General features: G+C 38.1%; 1 protein-coding gene across 4 annotated transcripts in view; it reads right to left on the bottom strand.

Moving 5' to 3' along the window:
* The window catches only part of FGF9 (fibroblast growth factor 9), an 85,959-nt gene that overhangs the window by 27,391 nt on the left and 39,645 nt on the right, over positions 1 to 18,923 (bottom strand). For all 4 annotated transcript variants that reach the window (XM_081951765.1, XM_081951766.1, XM_081951764.1 and 1 more), the window contains exon 2: positions 13,154 to 13,257. In XM_081951765.1, coding sequence (XP_081807891.1) covers positions 13,154 to 13,183 — 30 coding nt within the window. In that variant the 5' untranslated portion in view covers positions 13,184 to 13,257. The remainder of the gene's footprint in view (positions 1 to 13,153; positions 13,258 to 18,923) is intronic.

Below are 18,923 nucleotides of genomic sequence, written 5' to 3'. Positions count from 1 at the left end.
GTGATCTGAACAAGAGATGGCCATTGCACAGATCAGTGTCTCAGCAACTGTGTTGTTGTTGTTGTTAGTTGCGAAATCATGTCCAACCGATCACGACCCCATGGACAATGTTCCTCCAGGTCTTCCTGTCCTCTACCATCTTCTGGAGTCCATTTAAGCTCACACCTACTGCTTCAGTGACTCCATCCAGCTACCTCATTCTGTCGTCCCCTTCTTCTTTTGCCCTCAGTTTTTCCCAGTGCTAGGCTCTTCTCCAGTGAGTCTTTCCTTCTCATTAGGTGGCCAAAGAATTTGAGTTTCATCATCAGGATCTGGCCTTCTAAAGAGCAGTCAGGGTTGATCTCTTTTAGGACTGATCGGTTTGATTGCCTTGCAGTTTAAGGAACTCGCAGGAGTCTTCCCCAGCACCATAGTTAAAAGCCCTCAATTCTTTGGCGCTCAACCTTTCTTATGGTCCAACTTTCACAGCCATACTTTGCAACTGGGAAAACCATAGCCTTGACTATACATACTTTTGTTGGCAGGGTGATGCCTGCTTTTTCAGAATGCTGTCTAGATTTGCTGTAACTAGATTTGCAACTGAATTACAGCACAATAAAAATGTTGCAAATACCCCTGACAGAATTTATACATGAGCAATTTAATTCAGGACAAGATAAGGCAGAATGTAAAAGTACATATTCAGGAACGTTGATTCCCTGGTTCTGCTATGACAAAAGGGCCTAGGGTTAATAAAAGTGCATCCTCATCTGAGAGGTCAGGAGGTGAAATTTGGGGGTGGAGTGTGACCATTTCATCTCACATTGCCTTTAATATAGTTCAAAATCTAAAAAGATGAATTTGACAAATATCTGGTAATAAAAGTTGATTGCTCTGAGATCAGAGACTTGTTATTGCTTGGTAACTCATAGCATCTTTTCTGAACCTCAGAATCTGACAAAAAAAAAACCTTGTGAGATATCACCTATATTGCTACAGTATTCAGTATAGTGTGTAAACACAACCCAAGTTACTATGAACTGTATCTGTTAAAATATGGTGCTGCCGAAACTCTACAAGACAGACTTAAAACATATGGCTATCAAAGCTAACAACCTGACCATCACTTTTCTGTCCTGTTAAGGCTTCAAAATATACTGAAATCTAGATTTCATAATACAGTGAACAAATGAAATCCACCAAACACATGGGGGAAATCTTCCCAAAGACAATCTAAGGCCTGGGATTTGGAATTCTGTCCTTGAAATAGAGAATAAAAGGATTAAATCCTTATTACACAAAAAGGCTCCTAAATCGCTCCTGTTTCCAAATGTGTGCATGCTTACTAGGAAATAAACCCAATGGACACTGTTGAATTTAATTAAAAGAAATGTAACCAGCCTGTGAAAGAAAGATTTGACTGTCTACCTTTCTGGGTTCTCCTTGATTTTTCCATGTATCTAGCAGATTCAACACAACCAATTACCTTATACCTATTGCCAAATTAAGCTAAAATGTTTTATTATAGGAACCCATGTAGGAATCCACCCTCCTTCTCTAATATAAAAGGTCATATATTTTCATTTCTATTTTTGAATTGCAATTATTTGTTGCATCCAAAACCGTCCTTAGCTATAATTTCAGAGGTTGAAGTTTAGCCAGCTTTAGACCACTGAACATTGTCATCCTGCATAATATTCTGGTTTGAGGCCAGTATTTTTCCTCTTTTATAAACGTGCCAATAATTGGCAGTCATCTGAGGTCCTCCTGTTGTATGTCTTGCCTATTAAAAATACAACACTGCTGAAGATACACAAAATGCAGCTTAGCTGTATTGTGTGTCCACCAGCCTTGTGCTTAATTGCTTTGAATGGTACATCACTTTTAAACCTGTCTCAACATTATAGTACAATTAAAATATAGAAATATAGTATTCTTGCTTGAAAATATAAGAAGTTAGGCAAGAGGTATTTTCAAGATCATTTATTTTTCATTTTTAACTCTATACCTGGCCATACTGGCTGAAGATTTTGAAATAATTATGTTTTAAAATATTCCTCTCATAAATTTTATGAATACTAGATATTAGTTTTCATGCAATTCCAGGTCAGTATTCAGCAGTCACCTGCATTTTGTGTAGTTCATATATACACTGCATATTATCACATACAATATTATTCTACATAGCAAAAGAGGATTCAAAAAGAATGTTATATTGAAAATGGAGAACAGTGGATGGTAAAATTATTCTTACTTATAAATAATTGAATTTCTTCTCCGGTGTTCTACATGTTAAGCAGTGGAAGAAAAGCCTGCCTCCTGGGGTAATAAGATGCTCCTTTCGTGGAGGCTTTCAAGCAAAGGATGGATAATCCTTTCCCTGGAATGATCGGAGCATTCCTGCCTGCTCATTCACAAGAATACAGACTCAGTGCATGATGGGCTTTAAAAAGTCCAGGGTGTTTTTGACTTTTTAATATTATCAATATCAACAAGGACAAAATTGAGGTGCTTAGATATCTTTTTTTTATGTCTGCCCTTTGGGGCATAAAAGACTCCAGGGGTCCTTGGTGCTATCTGAGCTTGTTTGTTTTCTTGCAGACATTTAATTACCCAAACTAGGTAACATCATCAGTGTTAGTAAGGAATGTGGATTGCTGTCAGTTTATATAAGGTATTCTAGTGGCTTGTCCTTTCAGTGTTGGTGGGGGTTCTTAAGATATTCTTTAATTGGGCTGTTTACTGTTAGATTCTTTGGTAATTTCTTGATTGGGGTATTGTTTTCCCTAATAACAGAACACTGAATAATAGAGTTGGTCTGATGCTAATTTTGGAGTTAATCTATGCTAATCTAGGTGCTGATTGCTGGTGAAGAGGTCCTTGGGTCTTTTTGGTTGTCTCTTCTAGAAATTCCCTGGCTTTTTTGGACTTGGCTTGGTCTAGGATGGTCACAATTTCCCAATTGAAACTATGATTGAGTCTATCTATATGTTGTGAAATTAAATAGTTGGCATTCATGGATGAGTTATGCTAGTCTTCTGCCTGTTTGTCCTACATAGTGATTGTTGAAGACATTACATTTTATGTTGTAGATTATTCCTATTTCTAGGGCTGGGTCTTTTAGTTCCTTTAGGATGTTTTGAAGGTCTTTAGTTGGCTTGCGTGCTAGGCTGATTCTATGTGGTTGCAGTTGGTGTTGGTGGTTTCTGAGATATTTGTGATAAAAGTATCAAGAATATCAAGATACGGTTTCTTGAAAGAGACTTCAATACTACAAAACATGAAGTTCGGGATTGAACTTCAGAGAACTAGAACTATTCTTGACTGAGATTGGCTGTGGAAATAAAATCTTGCAAGTCCCAGTTTTTCCTTCCTTCCCTTTTATAACCAATCAAAGAGGAGGCAGTCCGAGTCTCTTCCTAATATTTTTTCTTTCCCCTGGATTCAAAACATTTTCTTGTCTATATGGAATAAAAACTCCAGAAAAAAACTATGGGAACAAATTTCAAATACACACACACACACACACACACACACACACACACTCCTCACTCAGCAGCTCCCCAAGATTACTAGAGTAGTTCTGCAATGCAGAGGTGGAAGTACTGGGCACCTCCCTCTGTTAGAAAACATTTCCTCCCCTCAGCTACATACTCATCTGCTCCAGGGAGTATATCTTGCTGTCAAACAAGAGCCTGCTTCATCCTGAGACTCACAGTCATTTTGTAGCATTGGCAAATCATGGGGATTTAGTTGGAAGGGACCTCAGAGGTCTTCTAGTCTAGCCCCCTGCTCAAGCAGGAGACCCTACATCGTTTCAGAAAAATAGTTGTCCAATTTGTTTTTGAAAGCCTTCAGTGATGGATCACCCACAACTTTTGTAGAGCAAGTTATTCCATTGGTTAATTGTTCTCGCCATTAGGAAATTTATCTTTAGTTCTAGGTTGCTTCTCTCCTTAGTTAGTTACCAACCATTGTTTCTTGTCCTGCTTTTTGGTGTTTTGGAAAATAGTTTGACCCCCTTTTCTTTGTATGTCTTTTGTCTTCGTAGGGATGAAGGTTTCCTGGGAATTGTAGATGAAATTGGTCTATAAGCAAAGGCATGAATGTCTGTCATGTTCTCCTATGATCTTTCCAATTCTGGATGGCCCTCCAGTGACTCAGATATTCCAATTATTTTCCTTGCAACTGGAACACAGAATAGTTTCCACTTCATATACCTCTTTTGTACCCATCAAAATGGGAAAGATAAGTTTTCTTACAGATTAAGCTGTGTACAGTGGAAGATGGGCTGAACTTTCATTGATTCAGGCAACTGCAGATAAAAGGCCATTGGTTAATTTATTGAACTATTAGGAAAGGACCAATACGATTTTTGAGGGTTATACTAAAGACAAAAATTTAGTTGAAAGCCAGGTCAAGTCCCCTCCGCATTTTTGGTACCTTCTTGCCTGTGCATGTCTGCAGTTTGGTTGTGTAAAATCTTTGCCAAAAACCAGCCTTTCCTTTAAGAAAAGCTCTGATGCAGAAAGCATGAGTGTGAAGAACTGCAGATGTTGGGGTTCGGGACAACAAAATATAGAAGTACAAACTATAAGTTGCATGTGTAAACTGTAAGGTACTAAAATACAGAAGTGCAAACAATAAGGTATTAAGTTGTTGTAAGCAAATTCCGCAGTGTGGTCCAATTGTCTATTAAACAAGAGACATAGCACCATATTGTTCCTGAATCTGTTTCTAATGTTCGGTTTGACCATTAAAGGTTTAATGTCAAAAAGATTATGACAAATGGATTTTAATGTCTAATAACTGGAAGAGGACCTTTTAAAAGTTGGAGGTAAATTGAGATCCACAATTTGAGATCACAAATGACTAGTTTCTGTACCTAAAAACATGTCCCACCCAAAATTGGGCTTTTTCCTAAGCTGATGGGACACCTTGCAAGAAATGAAATGAGCCATTTTTGTAAACAAATCTACAACCCCAAGAATGCCAGTATAATCTTGCAAGAAGTGTGGGGCGGGGGGGGATTTAAACCTACCGAAGTGTAATCCCAGGTCATAAACAGGAACTCAGAGGGAGAAGCAAGTCAATGGGTTTTCCATGAATAGACTTTGCTCAGCATCAAACATGACAAGATGAAATGTAATCTCTGTCATCACCCTCACACTTGACCATGAAAACTATCTAAGCACTCAATGCAGTTCTAAACACATCCCAATGTCCAGCAGTTCTACTATCATGATAGTGTTACAAATCTTTGTCTCCTTAAAAAAGGGGGAACATATAAATGGTTATTGTGAAATACCACTCTTTCAAATATGTAAGGTGAAAAACCATCTTGCAGGGCTCCCTGGATATTATCCATCCAAGACATGGAGTAAGCATCATGTTATTGCTGCACTTTCATTTGATCTGGGAGATCAACATTCTGCCTCTCTGCCCCAATCTTTCAGGAAGGTCTAACTCCTGGGCAATGGCAAAGTTACAGCAGAGGAAGATTATCATATCCTGGATTATGTGACAGGGCATTTAATAGCCTGTTCTGTGAGTCAGGGAAAATAAGATACAGGAATTGAACTGGGAGAAAAATTGTGCCCACCTGATCTTCCAAGTTCTTTAGGCAAAAGGTAAAGGTTCCCCTCACACATATGTGCTAGTCATTCCCAACTCTATGGGGCAATGCTCATCTCGGTTTCAAAGCCAAAGAGCCAGCGTTGTCCGAAGATGTCTCCGTGGTCATGTGGCCAGCATGATTAAAAGCTGAAGGAGCACAGAATGCTGTTACCTTCCCACCAAAGATGGTACCTATTTTTCTACTTGCATTTTTCATGCTTTCGAATTGCTAGGTTGGCAGAAGCTGGACAAGTAACGGGAGCTCACTCCGTTACACAGCGCATGGGATTCAAACTACCAAACTGCCAACCTTTCTTATTGACAAGCTCAGCGTCTTAACCATTGAGCCACCACTCAGTGGCTAAGTTCTAACTTTTTGCAGAACTCCCAAATTCACATGGTCTGTGCATACTTGTACTAGGTGATTTGCTCCTCTAGGAAGTGTCTCCATTGCTGAATGCTGCAATGGTATATTAACCATTAAGCAGACTAAGCACATGGTTAAGGAACCTGGCCCAAAGCGGGCACCATAAAGTTGAGAAAGGGAAAAAAAACCAATGAAGATTTTGTACAGTTATGTACAATGGAGGGGGCATCAAGATTTGTTAGTGCTTAGGGCACCAGTGAGCCTTAATCCACCACTGGAATACTGTCTTCATATAATTGTATTCAGCTAATAGAAGCAATTTAAAATAAAATGCATATGACAAGAGATCCATCCTGCCCTCATTCTGTGCCTGAAGAACTACTTCAGCCACCATTTCTAAAGCATTAGCTCGCATCATGAATTGGAAAGTGATGTTTGGACATCTGAGTAGGAGCTGTAATGAGAAAAGATCTTTCTATTTCTGAAATGCTGTTTGCTTTTGAGTAGACCATATGGATGTATGTCCTATCTTTAGTAGATGCAGTCTGCAAATTTATGAACTTTTAGAAAAACCATAAAAGGTATAGATCCTTCACATTTTGAGGTGTAATTGCTGTGAAAGTATGGCTTGTAGTTCTAAAGGACCCATTTGTATGTATTCAGCAGAAATCCTGTAACTGAAATCATCTATAAGTTGTAGATCAAACACACATTTCTCCAATGTAGCAAAAAGCTTGTGTTTGTGGAGTCTTTTAAAAAATCTTTCTAGCATGGGTTGTGTGTCAGGGTCTCCCCCCTCCAAAAAAAGGTCAGTATGTCATCCAACATATTTGCCCAAAATATCAAAAAGGTGTAATTCATAAATCTGAATCATGAATCATAAAATTCTACTTTACTGAAAAGGGCTATAGCAACAGACTCTTGCAAGACTGATTATATTGTTCCATCGCTCCCTCTTATACCCCTCGGAATCAGGGAGCAGCCAGTCTTTTCCTAATACTTTCTCTTTTCTCAAAGCTCAGGGCAAGCTTCTGCACATTTTCTTTTTGCAGTGGTTTCTGAATCTTTTTCCCCAAGGTCATCTCCATGGCTCCCTACATTTTACATGACTTTAGTAACCACATTCTCTGAGTGTCTGTAGGTCTTTAAAAGTCTAGCATGGCTGTCACCCTGGAAGAGGGAATTTACAACAATTAAACTATTTCAGCACAGGCTGAATTTGCTAATGGATACATGTGTCATTTGGGAAGTATCAGTACTGCAGTGTCAGCATCCAGCCACACTTCTACAGCTTTGGCATATACAGCTTTTTAACCCTGTACCAGTATGGTACTTGAAATAAGCAATTATCTTGAGCACTATTTGTTGGCATATGCTTCAAGAACCCAGGAGTATAGGAAAATATACACCGACTCCAGACCATAAATAGACTATCTGTGCCAGTATAGGCAGCTGTTAAAATGTAGGTATTAATTATGCCAGTGTCAACAAGACCCTAAAGGATCATGAATATTAGATGATACATTTCATTGAAACTAATGGAATTACACTATAGCCACTTTTCATCGCATTGCAGTTTAGCAATAAAGTCCATCTTCTGTTGACAGCATTTCAAGTCAATTCTTCCAGCCTTGGGGGGACAATGCCCCAAGCATTTTTCCTATGCAAGCCCCACCAGTGGAAATGGGAATTTCCACAGCATATGGCCCAAACACACCATTGTCAAGTATTTCATTAAGCTTTGTGTACATTTCAGATTCAACAACAACAAAATGTTTCTCTACTTCAACGTGGCATTAAAATATCCATAGGTACCTATTGCAAAATTAACTGAGGAAGGAAAGATACCCACTCAGATTCAAACCGGTTACTTACCAAACCAATTTCATTAGTAAAATAAACCAGTTTCAAGCATTTGGTTTTGATATATTTAAAGATTTTTTTACACTGCAGTAGCTAATAAGTAACATTGTCTTTTTTAATTTGAGTGCTAGCTTGTTTCTACGCAAACTTGATTTCAGAACTAAAATACTTCAGACAGCCAATAGTTGTTTTCAACCTTGTTACACAATTAGCAAATGATATGGCTAATTTACACATTTTTCACAGGTTATATTGTAAGCCAATTTCTAATACGAAGCAATGAATATATAACATAAGTACAGTTGCATTTCTCAGTGTCGTTGTTTTGTCTTAGAAGGACTCTTGGAACTCGGCTGCAAGCTATCCACAGTTGTTTCAAAAGGAGATGGGCAGCAAATAAATTTAATAAATAAATAATGCTGTAATAGAACCTCAGTTTGGTATTTTTTCTATAGATCTTTTTTTTCTTTTTTAAAAAGAAAGCTAAATATATCTATCTTTAAGTGTAAGCTTTTTTTTTTCTACAAATTCTTAAAATTCTCCCTGAAATCATCAAATATTTGGAAGGGATATATGGTTCTACAAAAAGAGGAATGGAGATCTGGCCCTATTTAACATTTCTTCCATTTAAGGTGAAGTAAAGGTTCCCCTCGCACATATGTGCTAGTCGTTCCCGACTCTAGGGAGTGGTGCTCATCTCCGTTTCAAAGCCGAAGAGCCAGCGCTGTCCGAAGATGTCTCCGTGGTCATGAGGCGGGCATGATTAAATGCCAAAGGTGCATGGAACGCTGTTATCTTCCCACCAAGGATGTCCCTATTTTTCTACTTGCATTTTTATGTGCTTTCGAACTACTAGATTGGCAGAAGCTTGGACAAGTAACGGGAGCTCACTCTGTTATGTGGCGCTAGGGATTCGAACTGCCAAACTGCCAACTGTTCTGATTAACTAGCTCAGCGTCTTAGCCTCTGAGCCACCACGTCCTATTTACTTACATTTTATTTATAAAATAAATTAATTCTTCCGTTTACTTGCATTTTATTTCCCTCATTCAAATTACATCATTATTTAAAAGCCAGAACAACTGCAGAGTTCTCTTTTGATTGTTTCACATTCGGAAAGGTTCCAGAAACTCAGATGTATTGATAAGATTTGCAAATACAGAACTTAATGGGAGTATACCATTATATGAAGAAATGTAGAACTTGGCTCTTACAAATTTATTGCCTTTTATTTATACCTGTAAATGTTTTGAGAATTGAATTCTACTCATTTGAATGAGTCTAGGTTAGGAAAGGCCAAATTAAATTGAGGGAGAAATACAGCTAATCCTCAATTTAGGAACACAATTGGGCCCAAAATATCTGTGGTTAAATGAGGCATTTGTTAAGTCAGTTTAGCCCCATTTTACGACCTTTCTTGCCATGGTTGTTAAGTGAGTCACTGCAGTTGATATGTCAACAACTTAGTTGTTAAGTGAATCTGGCTTCCCCATTGACGTTGCTTGTCAGATATGTCACAGAAGGGGATCACATGACACTGCAACCGTCATAAATATGAACCAGTTGCCAAGTATCCAAATTTTGATCACATGATCATGGGGATGCTGGAGAGGTTATAATTCTGAAAAACGGTCATAAGTCACTTTTTCCAGTGCCATTGTAACTTTGAACGGTCACTAAATGAACTGTTGTAAGTCGCAGACTACCTGTAGAGAGACTGAGAGTGGTCTTCAATTGATTTAGTTCTCCTCAATTGACTGAATACTACAGTACTACTTTTGATAACACAATTACATAACTTCATGCCAGCACAAAGCAGTTTTTCCTCTGACTGCCCGCCTGTACTAATTCCTATTCAAAAAGGAATGAGGCAAACGTGCATTCTAGTCCCACATTTTCCATTTTAACTTCACGAGCCAAACTTTAACAGTGAACTACATCGCACTAAACTGGCAGCCCTTCTTTATACTAATGACACAACATCTTATCCACAATTCAAGTAAGATTAAGGCAGATAATCTAAGCCCTGGACCCCATAATGTAGACCAGTGTTTCTCAAACTTGGCGACTTTAAGTCCTGTGGACTTCAACTCCCAGAATTCCCCAGCCAGCTATGCTGGCTGGGGGATTCTGGGAGTTGAAGTCCACAGGACTTAAAGTCGCCAAGTTTGAGAAACACTGATGTAGACATTACAACTTAATAATCAGCATTCCAAGACAAAAATCAGTGATCATTATTCAAAAGTATGATAGGCACAATTACTACCATATTTTTCGGAGTATAACATGCACCGGAGTATAAGACGCACCAAGATTTTGAAGATGTAATTTTTTTAAAAAAAAAGTTTTTGCACTCTGCAGACCTACCAAACTCTCTGCATGCCTCATTTTTGTGGGCCCAATTTTGCCAAAAAAAGAGCATGCATAGCCTTTAGGAGGCTTATAGAGTGCTCCAGAGGATTGGGGGGGGGGGGCAAAAACAAGCAAAAACAGCCTGTTTTTCACTCATTTTTGCCCTCCCCAACCCTCGGGAGCACTTTGCAGGCCTCCCAAGCCTTCTGCACATCCATTTTTGTGAAGGGTGCGGAGTTTTGGGAGGCCGAAAATGCTGCATTCAGTGTATAAGATGCACCCAGATTTTCACCCTCTTTTTTTGGGGGGGGGGGAAGATGCATCTTATACTCTGAAAAATACGGTATTTGAAAATGAGATCTACATAGAACAAATCAAGGCCCTTAAGTACCGGGGACCATTTTTAAAATCTCCTTCTATTTGGAAGAAAACAAATAAGTACTTTCACTAGTCCATAGGATTGCTAACAGTTTTATTCTTACTAGTAGAAAAGCAAGTGCCATATGTCTGTTGCCATAATCATTTATAATGGTAAGGGGACTAGACTTCAGATTTCCTCCGATATGGTTTTCAGTTATCATGGGAAAAAAACAACCTGAATCAGACCTCAAGTCTTTTAGCCCAATTTTTGGTTTCAACTAGACATGAGAGCACAAATGTGGAGCTGAAACAATATATCTTTCATACTGGTCTCCTTGTGTAACTGGAACACAATCCATGCCTTTACACAGTTGGTCTATGGAAGACCTACAATTCAGCCAGCTACTTTTCCAATATCCCTTCCATGCCGCTTCATTTTCTCCCGATTTACATTTGGTTCCCTGCCACCTATACTAGCGCTCTATAATTGTGTTTCCCTATTTGAGAAGCATTGTTCTAAAAGCATGATCAATTTATGATTTTGCCCATTGTGGGAAATTGCACTTTATGTCCTGCTCTTTTTACACGGTCTGCTGCATACATTTCTTAACTCTCTAACTGCTTAATTGCTTTGGTAGGATAAGAAAAAAGTTCTTTTACAAGCCCATATATCTTAAGAAATATCATGGCACATAGCTACATTCTGGGGCTAATAGCTTGCACTCTTCATGTGTATGTGTGTGAGAGAGGGGGGGGAGGAGCGGGTACCCATACCAGTAATAAGTAATTTGCTTCAGCATTCTGCTTTTTTCCCCCCTTCCCATTGTGCCTTTCTGATATGTAATATGCACTGACAGTTCATCTTCAACTATAAATATTTACTAACTTGCTAAAGCTGAGGAAGAAAAAGATACAAGATGAAGTGGGACCCGTTTTTCTGAATAAAAGAGCATTCCCCCAAGGATCATTTATTATGGCTGTATGCCAGTGACATCACTTGCTTTCTCTGGTTAGGAAACTTGAAAGGAGGGCAGATAACAAAAATATTAAGCAACTGCTTATGTAAGGCTTTTGAAGTTAAGATTATGCTCCTGATGGGATTCTGGAGATGCAGTTTCCATCTACTGCAGGGGTGTCAAACCCCGGTCTATGGGGTGCATAGATGTAGCCTGTGGGGCCACCCTGGATACATTGGGGAACCAGCCTATGGTGCCTCTGTGAGTGAAAGCGGCGCTCGGGACGGCTGCAGGCGGCCCTCCCGAGCTCCGTTTTCACTAGCAGGGCATTGCAGGAGGCCGTTGCCGCCAAAAACGTAGGTCAGGAGCCCATTTCTGCTGGCAGAGCACTTGGGCCACCACAGGCAACTCTGATACAAATGATGTCAAGCTAGCCACACTCACTCTGGCCACGTTCCCCCTCCCCCCGAGGTCAAACACAACCCTGATGTCGCCCTCAATGAAATCAAGTTTGACACCCCTGATCTACTGTGTCCACCAAATGCAACATGCTCCAGTATAGCTATCAGATGCCATTCAACCTATAATAGTTCCACAGGAACTGGAATGACTTAGAATTTCTAAATATTCTGCTATATCAAATCCTACCACTGTTTATTTATATGCCATTTGAAATCTTTGCCAACAGCACAAGAATTATACATCTATTGTATTCCTCGGCTGTTCTTGGAAAAGCAAGCAAGGTCTGGTTTTCCTGATATATCAATCATTAGCAAATCTCAGGATTATAGGCAACATTGGGAAATTGGAAAAACAGCTCAGAAGAAAATAGAATACATATCCTTATTTTTGAAAATTACAGAAATGTTTTCAGATAATTACCAGGAATTAATTTTGATTTATAGAAGTTTTCATCTACATCTAAGAAAGATAGCTGCTCTGTGATGCTGTCCAAGTGGTATGCCAATACCACTGTAGATGAAATAACACAAACAGCAGCTCTTGACAGTGCAAATACAATCTGATTATCATATTCATCAATTACTAATAGCAATAGTTACTAGTAAGATCTTATTTATTAATGTATCTATTACATTTCTATACCCCATTTCCTCCAGAGTTCAAAGCAGCCTAAATTTTATCCATACAAAATTATCACAACAGAAATATTTACTAATAGAAAGAACCAAAGTTAACTAATGCATTTTATGCCTCAACAAAGATTTAAACCAAAATTCAATTATTCCTTTAAAGGTGCACTTTTATAATTCAGTTCTCCCACACCAATGCCTAGTTTTACATCATCATCATCTTAGGTAGTACCTGAAGTGTTAAATTTCCAGTCTTAGACTGTGCATTTAACTGTATATTACCTACACATAAAGCAGATTACATTAATAGTGCTCAAAAATCAAATTCTGAGCACAGAAGAAATACATACAAAAATATGCACCTTTCTTTAAATGAAATCAAAGATTCACCAAAATTAATTTAAATAAAATTAGAAAAGTAAGCATTGATAGATTTGGGTATCTTCTTAATGATGTTACATAATTGCTGATGATATGGTTGAGTAATATATTTTAAAAGAAGCCTGTTAGACACAAAAATAATTAAAATTTACTAGGTAAAGACATATTTTTAACTGCAAAATACTTACCGAGCCATATAATTCTCCTTTTTCATTCATTCCCAAATAAAGTCCACTGTCTACCCCTCGAATGCTGACCAGGCCGACTGCTATACTGATAAATTCCAGGATACCTGCAAAATATATTAAGCAAGCGTATTAACATAGCTTTCATTCTCCTGTTTTTATAGACTTGTGTTGACTTTTAATTGACTCAGGCGTATTGTTAAAATTGCAGCTGTTTTCAACACATTTATTAGAGTTTAGCAGTTATTAGAAGTTCAGGTAGTTCTAATGCAGGGCTGTCAAACTCTTGGCCCACAGGCTGGATGCTTCATGTGCTGGCCACGCCCACACCCAGTTGAGTGAAGGGGGGGAATCCTGATACGTCATGTAACCCTGCCATGACAATGTGAGTTTGACACCCCTATTCTAATGAGCTTTTCCTCAAATTATTGCAGAAGAACAAATCATTATACAAGAATAAAGACAAGGGATTTTAACACCTACAACTGTTAATTGATCAGGTATTTGTAATCTGATATGTTACCTGCATCTGTATAGCCAACCCGTCTTCTCCTCCCCCACTTTATCCCAATTTAAATTCTTCATCAATCTAACCACCCTATCCATCTGATGAAAGTGAGCTTAGGTCCGTTAATAAAATCTGTTAGTCAGAAAGGAGGCTACCTGACTTGGCCTTATTTTCTGGAATTATGCAACTCAGGCTTCAAATGAACGTCAAACCAAAAGATGAGACCTTCAAAAAAAGTTACTTGTTCAAAGATATTTTTATAAGTCCTTCTAATGAAGTGCTTCAGCAGATCCAATGACTCAGCTGACTGTTCCCATGCCAGAACCTACAGATTGGTTGGAAAGAACACTTGAGGGCTACTTTAAAGGGCAAAAGCACGACAATATTTATGTGACAGCTATGAAAGATTATTCAGAATCTGGCTAAACACATGGCGGAATTTAACCCAAAATGTCTAAGCAAAACATTTCCTGAACATCAATTTTTAATATGACTGAAATGTTGAAAACTTCAAAAAAATGGTTACAGCAAAGGTACAGGCTTAAAATGTACATGAGAATAGGCAAGGGTTGAGTGGGAAGAGAAAGGAGAGAGAATATTAATGGATGGGAATAAAGTCATAATCTCTACTAATGTATAAGTAAAATGTGACTAATAGAAAAGCACACACTAAATTTTGTAAAATAATAATAACTGCGCATCTTTCATAAAAAGTTATTGCGGGATTCAATAACCTATCTCAGCATCATCAATCCAGCAACAAGGGGAAAAAATCAGCAGGTAAAAGTTCTGTATCTTGTCATGTAAAGTTCTATGGAACTATTATTGAGCTTTGCTTTATATATTATTCATTACTGCAAAGGCATCCAATTTACAACTAGGGTAACAGTGGCCTACTGGAATCCAGGCATTTAAAATTATTAGCATTACAGTTTTATCAAATAATAAACAAACCAAAATAATCAATAGAACAATCCATGCAAAATTATGCAAAAAATATGCAAAAAGCAAGGATAGGGAAATTGCCCAGATAAAAATGCAGTCAGCTTGTTCTGAATGTCCAACTGAAGTTCTAATGCTAGGTCTTGACTTCAATGACAAAAATCTATGAGACCAATTATGTTTTTTGCATAATTTTGCATGGATTGTTCTGAACAGCAGCTGACCATCAAAGGTGGCAGGGAGAGCTAAGAAGGGAAGCAGGACAGAGAACCCCAGCTCTCTTTCTGATGCTTCAAAATAGAACTCAAGTTGTTGATCGGGCTATTTGTGAACTATTCCAGGAAAGCACTATTCCCTTTGAATATACTCATTAAAACCATTTACAGAATGAGTTTGAACAATGATTAAACTTGCTAGTTTAGCCATCTGTCAAAATTTACCTCTTGCCCAACCTATCCTAATAGAATTACAGTATATCACCAATTGATGATATTGGGTGGAATGGAAGGAAAATGAAACCAAGAGAATTCTTACCCTCAACCACACCATGTCCTGTATAGAAATAGCACTTAGTCTTATATACCGCTTCACAGTGCTTTTACCGTCCTCTCTAAGCAGTTTACAGAGTCAGCATATTGCCCACAATAATCTGGGTCCTCATTTTACCCACCTCAGAAGGATGGAAGGTTGAATCAACCTTGAGCCTGGTGATATTCAGTCTGCCAAATTGCAGGCAGCCAGCTGTCAGAACTATTGCACTCTAACCACTGCACCACTGCGGCTCTTTATAGAGAATTATGGTATATAGATAGCAATGTTTGCTAAGCTAGGGACAGGGTGGATTTGATTTAAATCAAGTTGATTTAAATCACTAGATAAAAAGCTTCATTTAAATCAACTCGATTTAAATCATAATTTTTAAAGAGCAACTGACCTGCAGCGACTCCTCCTCTGACCCGCTGTTGAGTCACCAACAGTTGCAATATTGCAGAATATACAGCCTCATGCTACATAACTAAGGTCCATTTCATGCTGAATAAACTAAATTATTAATGTATCTTTAAATGGAAACTATCTTTAGATAGATTTTTACTCCCAAAGCATTTTATTAAAATAAATTTGATAAAAATAAAAAAAACTGATTTAAAATTTTAAAAATCTGATTTTTTAAAAGTCATTGGTTTCTATCCACCCTGGCTAGGGACCACCAATGGGATAGCGAATGTTATACTGTATAAGTTTCTGTTGGCATGAGTGTAGCACTAAAGTGCTAGATAGAACTTTAATTTGGTTATGAAGAATAGCCCTGAATTACTGATCTGTAATACATACAATCTGTGTATCAGAATGTAAAGATTTATTTATGAATCATCATGCCAGCTGCATAGGGCCAGTTCCTATTGGATATAATGCAACGTTCTTTCAAAGTTGCATTCAACTGTTTTCATTCTGCTGTTGAATGTATGCAGTTTACGGCAATTCTCCTTGAGATTTATAAAAGGTAGGTGACCAAACCTATTTTTCATCAGCAAAAAGTATTTACAAAACATGCTAAGCTGTGATCTGTTTAATCATCATTTGTTACTATAACCAGAATAGCTGGGTTCATATGATATGCTAGGCCATTTATAAGCATAACTGGTAGATCTTTAAAATCAAGAAGTCTATGCAGCTCTACCCAGAATTGGAAGCAAAATTTAATCCAAGCTTTTCTTCAATCCAAAATCTGCAACTGAGGTCTGAATCAAGGCTTCCTTGAAATAAAACTGTTCTGTATCTGTTCTACTCTCCACAACAGCAGAACCAAACGCTTTGCAATGCAATCTATCCCACTGTAATTTACTTTATTGTTAATCCCATAGAAGGATGTTTCTCCAAGCAGTTCTTCTAATACTGAATTAAAGATGACATAACCCTTAATATTTAAATCTCCCTCAAATGCTGCTGTGCCATCTTATAGGTAGTACTCGATTTATTACCTCAATTGGAACTGGAACTTTTCCATTACTAAGTAATGCAGTAAATACTTTGGGATATCCTGATACCAGCACACAATCCTAGGTATCTCAGAATTCCCTCTAGCACTGATGGGATTAACATGTTATTAACAGAATAATAAACCTATGACTACTATTTATATGCAATTCACTAAACCACTATAGTTTTAAAATTACAATTGCATCCATAAAAGTACAGCTTTGTTTATATTAAATACCTATGATCTTTACCATATGTTGGCAAGGTCAACAGAATATCAATAGAAGTGATGACTTCACAGCTTGATGTCAAAGAATCTGAAAGAATGCCTCTCCTTATGTGTGTCTACCTGTACCTGAAGGTCATCTTCAGCCATCCCAGACCATCATCTCATCCCAGCTCATAACTGAAGCTACTTAAAACCATCTTTACCCATCCCAGGTCTGAAATTGTGTTTTCTCTGTTCTTACTACACAATGAATACAATCTAGAACTCTTAAATCAACCTATATGGTTAAGAGGTTGGGATTTCCCAGTCTCACTAGTTGCTTTAGGCTGTTTTGCCTATGACTCTTCTCTCCAATCACTGGACACTGGCTTCCAAGGCCATTTTGTTTTTGGCTGCATAGCACAGTTGTTTTCAGAAGACATCTGCCACCTAATGCCTAACCAGCACCTTCCAAAGTATTTACCAAATCTTAATGTAATAAGTTTCCTTATTACATGGGTTTAATGGTTTTTTTAGGGGGGGGGGGGGTTGAGAACATGTGAGTTCAATGCTGCATAAGTTAGTTCAAACAGGAAATAAATTAGCTCTGCTATTCAAAGTTGACTCAGCCTTCCATCCTTCTGAGGTGGATAAAATGAGGACCGAGATTGTTGGGGGCAATATGCTGACTCTGTAAACCGCTTAGAGAGGGCTGTAAATCACTGTAAAGTGGTATATAAGTCTGTTATTGCTATCTGTATAGTTCTGCTTCTATCCTCAAGAGAGATATTATAGGTTTTCTGATGTTTCTGCTGACAATGGCCATATCATCTGTGGTTTTGAGAGGGTGGATGAGAAGCAGCTACACTTTGTGACATTTCGGTTATTCCACATTACAACTAGCTAAGGATGAAACTCTTATACTGCTGGCTGCTCCCTCCTGTTTCACATTGAGCCAAAGTATCACATTAGCATGTGAGCCAAGTTCTTCTAACATGGGTCCATAGCTACTACATTGCTTATAACAGTATCTGAAGGTATTTTTTAACTTAGATTTATAATTAGCTTCCATTCATTTTGCCTCACTTGTTCAAAAGCAATACTTGCATCAGCTGGATGCACCCACAGAACTAATGAAAGCGTCCAGTTTCAAGGGAATTAATATATCAGAGCACTAGGATTATGTAGGTTTGAGGGTCATCTTAATGATGCAGGTTATCATCTTCTATCTGTTGAACTGAAAATATCCTGCCCATTGCAATTGTCTCATCAGATTCTCTAAAACAGCTGGCATTCTAGTTGAATTGTAGAATGTGCAGTTGCTGCATTTCATCTGCAGTCTTTCTGAAATTCTGAACTGTGTTACAGCTGCAGCTTTTCCTGGTCTTTGCAAAGATCTGACTGCTGCATCACCACCAACGTGAGCTGGAGTCACAAGCTATGCATGGAAGGTCACAGACTGCAGAAGGATGGAAGAAACAGGGGCTCTTCAGACCCTCCCCAGAAACATGCATGTTTTTGCTTTTTTTTTTATTTCCTGTCGTTCCATCTATTTAGGATTAATTATCTTCCATTCAGAAATTGTTTTTGCCTGGAGAAGAATGTAAAGAAAAACTCCCTGAAGGCAATAGGAAATATATTTGCCAAATGCCTTCCCATTTCAAAGTTTTGGCTCTGCTTCCATAACAGCATAAATAATAAAAGTTAACAGGCATCTTTTATTTAAGGAATCAATAACTCTACAGAAAAGGGAAAATCCACACACCTGCCAAATGTTTCATTTTTTTTCAACTGCCCATCATTAAAACAGGCAGGTGTGTATGTGACAGGAAGGGTTATATTTTGCAGGAACCTCTGAGAATCAAGACATGTGATTTAATTTCCATCTCATTTTTCCTTCTACAAATGCAGGGCAACATATGTAGTAGTGCTTACTATTTTATACATTTATTGTGAGAAGTTAGGAAAGAATTTGTAATACAAAGGGAATACCCTATTTCTGCAGTTTGACATAGTCTGTTGATAAATTTCACGGATGCCAAAAACAGTGATGTGAGATAAAATCTTACGTCACTTCCTTGCGGTCTTTGCAAGATGTACAGGTAGTCCTCAACTTACGACCACAACTGAGCCCAACA

Source organism: Natrix helvetica, assembly GCF_964273705.1.
Source record: "Natrix helvetica genome assembly, chromosome: 4".
Classification (NCBI taxonomy): Eukaryota; Metazoa; Chordata; class Lepidosauria; order Squamata; family Natricidae; genus Natrix; species Natrix helvetica.
Note: the sequence above shows the minus strand (reverse complement) of the source record. Positions and strands in the feature narration are given on the sequence as shown.